Source organism: Podarcis gaigeae, assembly GCF_964106915.1.
Source record: "Podarcis gaigeae genome assembly, chromosome: 12".
NCBI classification, from domain to species: Eukaryota; Metazoa; Chordata; class Lepidosauria; order Squamata; family Lacertidae; genus Podarcis; species Podarcis gaigeae.
In genome coordinates this window covers 47,965,190-47,978,303 of record NC_139688.1, presented here as the reverse complement: position 1 = coordinate 47,978,303, position 13,114 = coordinate 47,965,190, and the positions used below count along the sequence as shown (strand labels likewise).

Genomic DNA, 13,114 nt, shown 5'->3' with positions numbered 1-13,114 from the left:
ATTTATGTAATAAAAATCTACTTGCGCCACACCAATTTTAAAATTATTATTATTGATAAGAAATACATTGGAAAACAGAAACAACTCCTGGCATTGTCCTGGGACTGTCTACAGTTATCCCTTGATGCTCTTGCTCTCAATTTGAAAAAATACTTATCCATATTTGGAGTGACGCCAGACATGTTTACACTACACCGACATGTTTAAACCCATGTTTCTTTGGGTTGTCCTTGAATATTCCTGCCACACTTGCCATCCGCTCCCGCCGCACCAGGGTGATTTGCCACCCTTGGAAAACCACTGAGTTAAGTGTCAGCGGCCACTGACAGCGAGCCAGGCACCCGCCATTCAGCCCGGACTACCTCGCAGGGTTGTTTTGAAGGCAGAAGCGCCACCCATGCTGCTGCTGCTACTGATAGTATTTCCGGACGGGCACTGAGAACCGTTTTCCGTGCTGGCTCCGAGTAAATCACCCGAGGCTGGAGGCTGCAAGCAGTGGCGTAGCGTGGGGGGTGCAGGGGGGGGCCGGCCGCACCGGGCGCAACATCTGGGGGTTAGGGGGCGCAAATCCACGGCTTAGGGGGCGCAAATTACTTGCCTTGCCCCGGGTGCTGACAACCCACGCTACGCCACTGGCTGCAAGCGCTGGGAGGGAGAGCAGGGCGGTTTTGGTCCCGCTCCAGCGCTGACTAACTCGGGTCTCCCTCGCTCTCTCTTTCCCTTTCAACCACGTTGCAAAGACCTGTTCGCAACTCCTCCCCGCCGGCCTGGGCTCCTCCTCCTCCCGCCTCCTCCTCTAGCCTGGCACGGGAAGGCGAGGGGTTGTCGAGCGAGCGAGAAAGGGAAGAGGAGGAGGCCGAAGTGCCTCGGCGGCCCGAAAAGAGCGGCGCCTCGGAAGGGAGGAAGGAAACCTCGCGGTTGCGCGGAGAGCAAGGGCGAGCGGCGCCACGGCCCTTGGCGAAGGAGAAGCAGCGCGCCGTCCTCCCCGCTAGCGCAGCCGCGAGAGCTTTTCGTCGGTGGGGGGGAAAGCAGGCGAGAAGCTCGTCTCCCCCCACAGAGCAGGCGGAGTCCGCCCTCGGGTGAGTGAGTCAGGCGGAGAAGCGCCGCAGCAAAGGGTTGGCGCTGCCCGCTGCCTGCGCGCAAACTAGCAAGCGAGCAGAACTTCCGCGCGTAAAAAGTTTGCGCGTAAAAGGTCTGCGCGCGCGCGCTGCTCCAAGTGGCCTCTTTCCCCCCAGAGGGAGCGGGAAGGAGGGGGACATTCTTGAGGAAGGCGGGGTGGCGAGGAGAGAAATCTCCTTTCCCAAGTTTGAGTCGGGTTGGGTGGGCGGCGAAGGAGTGGCGAAGGTTTCCCCTCTGCTTTGGCGGGGCCGGAATCTGGAAAACGCGCGTTTCCTTCCTTCCTTCCTCCACAGTGGATAGGAACCTGCGCGCGGCTTCCCCGGAGCTGCTCCTGTTTCCTCTGGTTGGAGGGCTTTTCCTGTTTACTCCACGCGCGGCGACCCCTTGGGAACCCCAGAGTCTCGCAAGGTTGGAAGGGACCCCCACCCCCAGGGTCATCTAGTCTAACCCCCTGCAATGCAGGGATCTCAACTAAAAGCATCCACGAGAGATCCTCTGTTTAGAAACTTCCTTGCACCACCCTGACCTGACCCCAAACAACACATGCTGACCCACAGTTTGTCTGCCCCCAAGGTTAGCCCAAGAGGTAATCTCCTCTGGCAGTAGCAGGGGAGTAAGTTTTGGTGAGATTTGTGCTAAAACACCCCTTTGTCCTCTATTTATTATTTCAGTATTTTCCACCAAAGTGAATAAAAGCCGGGGAAGCCTGAAGAAGCATTTCTGTCAGATTAAAGCACAAAGAATTGGATCTTGCCATTTTTTTGGGGGGGGGATACCCTCTGCACTTAAAGTTATCTTTTATAACCTGAGGAAGAGGAAACGTTTTAAGAACAGGTTTGGGGACCTGTGTTATTGTTGTTTTTCTACTTTTTCTCATAAAAAAATATTAATTACGTTTTACATGGGATGTTTTGGATGCCTTAAGTAGCCCCATTGGTTGCTGAGTGGAAATCTTGAGCTGACTGGAGCAGTTAAAATACCATCGCTTTGGTTTTTCCATCCTGCTTGTTTGTAGGCACAAGTGAATCTTTACAAAATGGACAAATACGATGACCTGGGTCTGGAGGCGAGTAAATTCATAGAAGATCTCAATATGTATGAAGCCTCCAAGGATGGGCTTTTTCGAGTAGACAAAGCGGTTGGGAACAACCCAGAATTTGAAGAAACGAGGAGGGTTTTTGCTACCAAAATGGCCAAAATTCACCTTCAGAAACAGCGAGAACAAGAGGAATTGGTGAACTCAGCCACGGGGGCTCCAAATGGCGGGGCTGGTTTTGGCCTTCAGCATCTGCTCCCAGGCCACCCTGTGGCTAGAAGCACTGCAGGAACAAATAAACTGCATTCAGGAGAAAATATAGCAAAGCCCCCTCTGGCTACACCGTCAACCGTGTGTGTAGGCCATCAACTTGCCTTCCCAAACCAGCCCCAAGCGCATGCTGATGGAGAGCGAACAAAGCTGTACCAGGATGACAAGAGGTCCAGCGATGATTACGGATACAGTGAAAGTCTTGGGGGCTCAGACGTTTCTGGAGGACATAGTTATCAGAGAGCAGGTCAGCTGAACCCATCGAATCCTAAGACATCTTTTTGTTCTCTTTCTCACGAGGAGCCCAATAACAGTGATAACCGGGCAAGCCTTCAAAGTTGGGGTAGAGATGCTGGCAAGTTTTCCAGCCTGAAATCCAGCCTAGGCCCCCATTTATGGTCCAGCGTTAATCATGACGAGTCGTTGCAGAGAAGTCCTACGAAACCTCAGGCAGATCTCCATTCATACCAGCAGCCACGGAACTCCTACAGGTCTTCAGAAAGCGGGTATGGAAGTCAGGAAAGCAGTGGCGAAGGCCCGGGGCTTAGCCAAAGCTATGAGCTGAATCCAGGTTGCCCGAGATCATCGTCTTTCTCTAAGGCCTGTACCCCGTTGCCCTCTTCCACTGGGTTTGGTGATGAGTTGCCTGCGGAATATTCGCAGCAGAGGTCTCCATCGTTCTCTCGACGCTCTTCCAATCGATCTGATGATTTTAACCCAAACTGTGGCATGGAATTGTGGGCTTCTGGTACTCCAAACAATAGCAATGGCAATATTCAGTCGAGGCATAGTGACAGTACTCAGCCTTCAGCTTCCGGCCTCCTTCCTGCTCCCCTACCTCCAAGTGTAGATTATCAACAAACTAACACTCATCCGAAACCAACAGGTCATTTTGTAGTCCACTGTCAAAATCACAGGCTCAATTGTGCTGGGTCTGGCATGAGTCCCGAGCAGAATTCCATCTGCTCAACATCTCATGGGCCAATGATTTCTGATGTTCCGAAATCTCCTTTTAAAGAGGGCACCGCCACTCTGCGGCATGACTCTGGTCACCACGAAACCACCGCTTCTGCAAAAATAAAGCTACCCTGCCAGACACTCCTTCCTCAGCAGGAACAGGGTCCATCCACAGCTGAATTAAAATTAGAAGCTCTTACCCAGCGCCTGGAGCAGGAGATGGATGTTTGTCCAAAGGCTGACTACTTTGGTAGGTATATGCGTTTTTACACTTAACAGCGCATTGGATTTTTATTTATACGTTCATTGATAAATGCTACAGTATTTTGCACCTGCAGGCATATTTCTTGTGTTGTTCTTTTCAGTGTCAGGAATCGTGGGGAGCAGCTAATACTTTTCAAATTATGTTTACCGAAAGCTACAATTTTAATATAAAAACTTCAGTAGAAAATGATAAGCTAGGGAAAAAGGGGGAATGGAAAGCGTATTTTAGAAGCAAGTTGATATACCAATTTTAATGTCTCAGTGGCTGTAGTTAATTTATGCTGTGTGTCGGATTATAGCTATTATTATTTTAATCACTGGCTTTAAAATAATCTGATGGGGAAATTGATTAAATAGTGTTTCGTTCTCGCCCCAAAAAGGCTGACTAGGTTTGTCCAAAGCAGTTGCCGGTTTGGGTGACAACCTGGAAAAATGCTGTGTGAAAGAAACCGGCCAGTTGTAAGTGGCCTTTAGTTCCATGGAAGTGAATTAAGGATCATGGCACCAAGGCCACATAAGGTTGTATCTTGTACGATACTGTATTGCTTTTAAGCTGTATTCTGTTTAGGCAACCAAGCTCATCACCCAGTGAACCCAAAAGTACTAGGATTTAAGAAGAATTGTTGGGAAATTGTCCCTCGTCGGCAACTAACTTGTGGGCTGCTCTGAACGGTTGATGGGGCGAGGAGTCAAGTCTCATCCCTTCCACTCTGTTACCAAGGAAAGTGACTACCTCTCATGCTCCTCACTTTCTGGAAGAGGTGGGGTGATATAGAACAATAGAAATGGATCAGCATGTAAACTGAGAATGCTCCCCAGGGAGGGTGCCCTTTTGAACGAACCCGAGACTTTGTGTATGGGGCAGCCACCTGGGCCAAAAAGGATTCTGTGGGGCACTTTCATGACGCATGTTCCTTGCCTTGTTCTTCTGCAGCCTCTCACATGCAAGAGGACTTGCTCCCTTGCCAGTAGACCAGCTGAGTGTGCCCAGTTAGATTCAGTGCCCAGGCTGCCACTTGTTGAACCACAGGTTAAAGAAGTAATTGGGCCTTTGGCTCGCCTTACTTAGTCGTCCTTCTTGGTTTTCTACTAGCAGGTGCTCAGCATATTTGGTGTTTTCTCATTAGGACGCGTTCTTGACGAGGCTTTAAATCTGTTATCATGGTATGCTCATTATGCAATTCTGACAGTAGTAGCTTATGTGTTTTTCCATTTACTTCTTTGCCAGGTGGGGCACTGACCTTTAGAGTAGATGAACAGCAGGCCTGTAGCCTAATGAGTAGAGGTTGCCCATATGATTGCAAACGGTAGATCTGCTGTTGGCTTTATTGAAAATGGGAGATAATTTTGCCACTAATTACGCATGTCTCCTTTACTTTTCCAGTGGTAGATGGTAGGGCTAGGTGTCCCAATTATAACAGCATCAGTACAGTGAATCCATCGCTCTTCTATCTTACTTGATTCTTATATTTAAAACGCTTCCAAGAGCGTGCAGATAAGAGAACGTCACATTGCTACTTACGTTTTTTTCTAGCCTTACGGTTGCTGTCACTTAACAGGGATATGGTAGGCCAGGGCAGTGGCATAGCGAGGGCTGCCACTAGCCGGGGACCGTGCGGAGGGATGGGTGGGAGGGTGCACATTCAACTGCCTAACGGTGTTTGTGTCACCCAGGAGATTGCAGCCGCAGAGGTAAGAAAAGAAGAGTTATTCTATTATCTGCAGAGGTCTCTGACTGCTTTGCATGGGGAAGCCGTTTTCAGTGGAGCCCAGCAAAGGAAGCGCACAGCTGTGTTGAGATTTTGTGTTGAAATTTTGCACTCCTAACAATTTTTGCACCCTGTGCCCTCCACACTACTGGGCCAGGGTAGCCAACATGTTGTCCTCCAGATGTGGGACTACAGGCCCTATCAAGCCCAGCTACCATGGCCAGTGGTCACAGATGATGGGAGATGTAATCCAACAACTTTGGTTTCTGAAAGCATGTAATTCCTGCCCTATAATTGCCAGGAAGGTTCAACAAATCATTTTCTTGAGCATAAGAATAGCCTTCTTGGGTTTGTCATCGTCTCCAGCATTCTGTGGCAAGCTGGATGTCTCTAGCAGTTCATAAGAGGACCATGAGAGTAGAAGTCTTTCCCTGTGGTCTCCAGCTGTAGACCTGTGTGGTTAACGCCACATGATAGATGGAGAGGCCAATCAGTGAGCTTGAGATTTAAATTTAGGATTTCCCTGCTCATAGGTTAATGTTCATAACCACTATGCTACACCAGCTTTCTTTTGGTGATGGACTTACGGGTTTTTTTTGGTTTTTTTTTTAGTATTAAGACAAAATAGTTCTTATCACAGGAAGATGCTAAATTGTAATTGGGAGGTTTGTGGGGCTGCACAGTTTAGCTCTTGTCTAGGTAAAATTGAAACTAGGGCATACCAGATTAGGCAAGGACTGTGATTTAATATTCTTAGTTATTTCCTAGAACTTTCTGCCTTAACCCGAAAGCCTAAATTCACAGAGGACAGCCACATTAATGGTAGGCTAGGCCCCAATTCACACAGTTGCTTTTGGATTTTACTTTTTCATGCAGTTGCTCATCTGTGCTGAGGTTTGGTTGTTTTTTTGGGGGGCAGCAAGCTGAAAAATTGTCCTGAGCGCAAGATGCAGTTGTTTCAGACAGTCTTCTTTCTAATCATGGGCATGATGCAATCTGCGCAGAATAAGAATCACCTGGCGTCAAGAAGTGGTCATGTGAGCTGCATTTTGGATTTTGCTTTTCTAAGGAGTGAAGCTACACGTTGTGTGGAAACCAGTCAGGCTGAATGACAGTGTATAAATGTGCTCCAGAGAAATAGACGTGTACCAATATAGCGCGTCTAAACTTGGGGAGTGAGTTTTGGCTTTTGCCCTTCACTAAATAGCATTGCGAAGGGTATACTTTGATCTCCCTGAAAGCATGTAATGAAACACAATAGTAATTTTGGCAACAGAAGGTCTAGACAGTGGGTGTGTAAGATTATTTTAATTAATGTACTTGTGGGAACGAGGAAAACTGAAGCTACTTCAAGTCCCCTTGGAATCCAATAGTAGACCCCCACCACCTCAGGAAAAGCCTGAGAAGGATGTAGGGGGCAGCGTCACTGACGAAATATTAGAGAATGTATACAGTTGACTCCAGGCCTCTTCCAACATAAGGCTTTGCTCTATAGGACTATTTTCAGAACGATTCTGCCAAAGGAAAGAGCATGGGAAACATTCTTTTGGAATTGAAATCCTCTTTGTGTTTGTTTTCTTCGGGAGCTGCAAAGAATGCAATATCTTGATCGCACTCTCTCTCTCTTTTTTCTTCCCTGGTGCTGGGTGGGGAACCCACATACATTTAATTTCTGGGAGAATATTTTCTGTGGCTAGGTTCCAGACATGAATGGCAGGACTCATTGCATCCACAGAAGTCTTTTGATCCAGAGAAGGAATGCCAGTGGCGGAGTAGTCGATGTCCACTCATTTTCCCCACCCCTGTGCCCCCTAAAAATGTGCTCCTGAGAGTTGGAGCAGCCTCAAAGGCAGTGCTGGAGGCTGCAGGTGGGAGTGGCAAAAATGGCCTTTCTGCTCTGCCCTTCTCGTGCTTTCCTGAGCAGAACTCCACTAAGGGGATGCTACTGCTGGGGGCAGGGTCTGGATCCAGTGAGAGCCAGTGTGGTGTAGTGGTTAAGAGCGGTAGCCACGTAATCTGGGGAACCGGGTTCGCGTCTCCGCTCCTCCACCTGCAGCTGCTGGGTGACCTTGGGCCAGTCACACTTCTTTGAAGTCTCTCAGCCCCACTTACCTCACAGAGTGCTTGTTGTGGGGGAGGAAGGGAAAGGAGATTGTTAGCCGCTTTGAGACTCCTGAAGGGGAGTGAAAGGCGGGATATCAAATCCAAACTCTTCTTCCAACCCAATGTGTACTTTTCTGGTCTAGTAATTCTAAAGGCACACCCATGAAGAAAATGTAACGTAGGAATTGCTTCCTGATGACATATATTTATTTGCATGGAATACACTGGGAAATTCATTGCTGTAGAATATTGTGTCCCCACCCCTTTAATCTCCTGATAGTTATTTAAGTGTAAGTGGCGGAATTGGTTTTGAACGCGATAGGAGCATTGAGTTATCCAGAGCTTTGGCATATGTTACGCATGTGGGAATTTTCAGAGCAAGCCTGCCCTACTCTACAAGTGCAAGTGTGTGTGCAGCAGTTGCATGCTAGTTTGTGAAAATCAGGAAATGGAAACATGAGTGGTTTAAAAGTCATAGCTGAAATGATTTATTATTATTATTATTATTATTATTATTATTAATAATAATAATAATAATAATAACAATTTATTTACAGTGGCAGAGGAAGGGGGTGCGGCGGGTGCGGTCCACCCTGGGTGTCAACCCGGCGGGGGCTGTGTGTGTGTGTGTGTGACAAAATGACAAAAATGTAAGTTTTAAAAAATAATTTTAAAAATTGGGATCATGAAACTGTTAAATTCAATCAACAAACGTAACTAAACAAGGCTGGCACTGGGCACCACACCACTGGGGTCAGCACTCTCCTGGGAGTGATGTGGGGCTTGGGCGCTGCCTGAAACAGCAGTGTTGGGCTTGCGCCTGCCTACCGCCTCTCCCTCAGCCGCCCTACAGCTGAGGGGGAGATAGTAGAGAGGCTCCATGCAGCATGCCCCGCCCCCATGGGCAGCTTGACCCGCCCCCGGCTGTGGGATGCGCACACCGCAACCGGGCACTTTAGCGGCTAGCTACGCCACTGATTATTTATACCCCGCCCAGCTGGCTGGGTTTCCCCAGCCACTCTGGGCAGCTGCCAACAGAACATTAAAAACACGATAAAACATCAAACATTAAAAACTTCCCTAAACACGGCTGCCTTCCGATGTCTTCTAAAAGTCAGGTACAGTGGTACCTCGGGTTACATACGCTTCAGGTTACAGACTCCGCTAACCCAGAAATAGTACCTCGGGTTAAGAACTTTGCTTCAGGATGAGAACAGAAATCGCGCGGCGGCAGCGGGAGGCCCCATTAGCTAAAGTGGTACCTCAGGTTAAGAACAGTTTCAGGTTAAGAACGGACCTCCAGAACGAATTAAGGCCTTAACCCAAGGTACCACTGTAGTTGTTTATTGCCTTGACATCTGCTGGGAGGGTGTTCCACAGGGCGGGTGCCACTACCAAAAAGGCCTTCTGCCTGGTTCCCTGTAACCTCACTTCTTGCAGAGAGGGAACCACCAAAAGGTCCTCGGCGCTGGACCTCAGTGTCCGGGCTCAACGATGAGGGTGGAGACACTCCTTCAGGTATACCTGGCTGAGGCCGTTCAGGGCTTGAAAGGTCAGCACCAACACTTTGAATTGTGCTCAGAAATGTACTGGGAGCCAATGTAGGTCTTTCAGGACCAGTGTTATATGGTCTCAGCGGCCGCTTCCAATCACCAGTCTAGCTGCCGCATTTTAGCTTTTATTAGTGTGTTAGTTGCAAAAGGCAACACATTTGAAAACAGTAGTTTTATATCTTGCCAGCATCCCTTTTTAACTCTTAGACGGTTTTTATTTGGAACTAAAGATAGGAAGAGAATGGGGTGGGGAAAGCTTCTGTTCCCCAGTCAACATTTACTTCCCACAATCTTGTGAAAAACCAGAGTTTAAGGTATATTTCTGTGTAAACACACACGCAGTCTAATCCAAAGAATATTTGAGATGCAAACAATTTCTTTTGAGGTCTAGCATGCTAAAACTACCTGCCAGTTCAGCTGCAACACACACATGCATGATAAACCCTGTGTGGTAGGGCAAAAGGATGGAAACGCCAAATGAAGTCAAGGTTTTTGATGACTGGGTTAGAAGAAAGAACCACGGTTCGTTCTTGTGTGATATGGGCTGCTTTGTTGTCATTTTCATAAAAGTCCTGCAAGAAGGCTTGTAAGAGAGGATTTATGGAACTAGTTGGCTCAGCACTTGGTCAGCAGACTTTTTCAGCAGTGGGCCGGTCCACACTCCCTCAGACCTTGTGGGGGGCCAGACTGAGAAGGCCCAAACGCCTTCTCAATCCGGCCTATGGACAGTCCGGGAATCAGTGTGTTTTAACATGAGTAGAATGTGTCCTTTTATTTAAAATGCATCTCTGTGTTATTTGTGGGGCATAGGAATTTGTTCATGCCCCCCCCAATAAAAATATAGTCCGGCCCCCCACAAGGTCTGAGGGACAGTGAACCGCCCCCCTGCTGAAAAAGGTTGCTGACCCCTCCTCTAGCACACTCACTGCCTGTAGAATTCTGTCTGTGATATTTTATCCTCACAATCAGAATGAGTTTCAGGAACCCAAAAGTTGTATTGAAAAATACAACTTTCGAGCCATCTGGCTCAAAAATGGCAATGAGGCATTCTGTTTTGGCAACTGTAACCCTGGTTTAACCAGCCATTTGGCACATAATAATAATAATAATAATAATAATAATAATAATAATAATAATAATATCTTTATTGTCATTGTCCCCTCTCGGGGACAACGAAATTACTTGGCTGCTCCATCCACCCAGGTAGGGCACTCCACACAAAATCAAAACAACTATAAAAACACTAATTAAAACAATACAGTATAATACAGCAAGGAAGATTAGATGACCTAGCTTATATATCTGAGTTCTTAACACTGGCTCCAATGGAATGTCTAGGTGCTGTCCCCCCCCCCCCATTGGGATTTTTTAAAAAAAATATTTTTATTTGTTGCATTTCTGTACCAATTCCTATTTTGAAGAATAGAATTCAAAGTGGTTTGCAACACATTAAAGCATTAAAAAATCCCAATCCAGAACAAAACTAATTCAAGCTTAAAAAAAAATAAAATATTTTAGATCCTTCTCTAAGTGACATTTTGCCTTCCACAATTGCCAACCAGAGATTGCCATGTGGTTGCAATTGGACCCGCACCAATCACAAAATGTGCCTGGCACCTGGCTAATTTCGAACACTGGCCCTGCCTATTCTTAGCCAATCTTAAAGGTAAAGGTAAAGGTACCCCTGCCCGTACGGGCCAGTCGTGACCGACTCTGGGGTTGTGCGCTCATCTCGCTTAAGAGGCCAGGAGCCAGCGCTGTCCAAAGGCCAGCGTGACGAAGCTGCTCTGGCAAGCCGGCACCAGCGCAGCACACGGAAACGCCGTTTACCTTCCCGCTATAAAGCGGTACCTATTTATCTAGCCAATCTTACCTTTGTTTAAACCAGGGGTGCCCCAACTTTTTTTCAAAGAGGGCCAGATTTGATGAAGTGAACATTCGTGAGGGCCGACCAAAGTTGCTGAGCTTTTTTAAGGATTTTAACCCCAGGACATATACTGCCACGGGGGCTGGATTAAATCAACTGGTGGGCCGGATTAGCCCCCGGCCCCAAACGGACTTTGGACATGCCTGGTTTACACAGAATGGTTCAGCATGAGGTATGTAGAGTATGCTTTTACTTTTGGCTTAAATCTGAGAGCATATAATATGCATTTCTGCATTTTGTGTACATACAACAAAGTAGAAACCAACAATTTGGTTCACTTTAACTCGTTGATGACCTGTGGAGCCTCCAGATGTGTTGGGACTTCCAGTCAGCATAAAACAACGTTCAGGGATGATAAGAGTTGAAGCCCAATAGTGAAAAATCTTACACTAGCAAGAGTTTAATGAGGAGGCTACCACGATAGTCAGACACGCCCAAGCAGACATTTCAACCTTGTTAGTAACTCAGAATGACTAGAGTTCGCTTAATTTATTATTATTTTTTAAATGATGGGAGACAGTTCTTTTTGCAAGTTTTCTTGAGCGCTTCAGAAAGCCAGGAAGCTGAAATAAAGTTGTTGATTTTGTTAGCGTTGTGGCTGGGACTGTTGGCATTTTGAATCATTTCAGAGGATCGAGTTTCCATTACTGACAACTCCTAAGCCTCTGATGCGTGGGCCTCATGAGGTGGGGTTTTTCCCCGGTGACAACGTTTCTTGTGATTTATGATGGAGAAACCAAGTCTGATAAGAGCCGAGGCATATTTTCACAAGGCATGTTTTCAGTCCTGCTCTGCTCCAAAGATTCCTTGTTCAGAAGCTAAGATGCAAGTCAGGCATTTACTTTCCACATGATGCTAAAGGCGAACAGAGGCATCTTTGTGCAGAGACAAATTGCCCTACAACTAGAAAACCAAAGTGAAAATTATGAGTTGCTGCTGTTTTCCTCTTCAAACATTGTGGCCATTCTACCAGGGCTCTGAAGAGTCTGAATGTATGAACCTGAATGTATATTCAGATGCAGAGGTTGTGTTCTGCCATGTAAAGAAGTATTGTGGGTTGCACAGAATACTAGTACAGATGTGCATGTCTTGCTTCCAGCTGCTGTTATGATGCATTACAGAGGACTATAACCCCGATGCAAGAAGAGACTCATACTGACACACAATATTTTTGCACACACATGTGAACTGTCAGCAGTAAGTGGAGGACAGAAAGATTCCTAGTTTTTAGAAGCTGTGTGCATGCACATAACCCTTGCACCAAATCGTTCTCTGCTGGGTTTCCTTGGTCAGGGGTTGCCCTTTTTAAAAGAAATAGCTTGTTTCCTTTATTCACCTTGACCACGACACTATTGTTCATATTACTATTACAGTTGTACCTCGGGTTACATATGCTTCAGATTACAGACTCCGCTAACCCAGAAAATAGTACCTTGGGTTAAGAACTTTGCTTCAGGATGAGAACAGAAATCACGCAGCAGAAGCAGCAGGAGGCCTCATTAGCTAAGGTGATACCTCAGGATTCATGTGAAGAAAAGACCTCCAGAACGAATTAAGTTCTTAACCCGAGGTACCACTGTAAAAGTATTTAAGAGAAAAACGTCCTCACAACAGCTTCCATTGATCAGCATACAGTATAAATAATGATAATCTTCAAAAAGCAATACGGCAATATTACTAAAAATTAGTATAAGAACCAGCACTAACACTAAAAGCACATCAAGGCCTGCAAGAACACTAAGAGCTGATCAATAATTGTAGCTACAACCACTTTCATAAGATCAACAATCTGAGCAAGCATCCTGTTTAAGAGAATGAAGACGTTCTTATTTATTAATTATTATTAATTATTGGTTTTTCACAATTTTATGCGTTTTAACTTAACCATTTCAAACATTAAAATGAAAGGTTCTTTTGAACCTTCGGACCTCCCTCCTTCCCTCCATGGGTTCTATATTTAAGATTAAATTTACTGCATCTCTTACCATTGTCCGTCTGTTGTATGTCCATAGTTACCATAGATAATTCCACATTACATGTGTCATTACATCCCTGCCAATGATTTTAACTGTTTACAGTGGTCTTTTAAATAAATTAAGAATTTTCTCCAGTCTTTTTAAAATACTTGATTTTCCTGGTTTCTGATCTTCCCCGTCAGTTTCGCCATCTCTGCGTA

At 46.3% G+C, this 13,114-nt stretch overlaps 1 protein-coding gene across 2 annotated transcripts in view; it reads left to right on the top strand.

The window, feature by feature from the left end:
• Positions 1-819: 819 nt before the first annotated feature.
• Positions 820-13,114, top strand: part of LIMD1 (LIM domain containing 1) — a 42,834-nt gene continuing 30,539 nt past the window's right edge. Inside the window, exons 1-3 of one of the 2 annotated variants that reach the window (XM_083705810.1) lie at positions 940-1,079; positions 1,791-1,953; positions 2,135-3,632. In XM_083705810.1, coding sequence (XP_083561936.1) covers positions 2,156-3,632 — 1,477 coding nt within the window. In that variant the 5' untranslated portion in view covers positions 940-1,079; positions 1,791-1,953; positions 2,135-2,155. Of the gene's footprint in view, positions 1,080-1,790; positions 1,954-2,134; positions 3,633-13,114 lie in introns of both variants that reach the window. The other variant, XM_083705811.1, reaches the window with a different exon arrangement.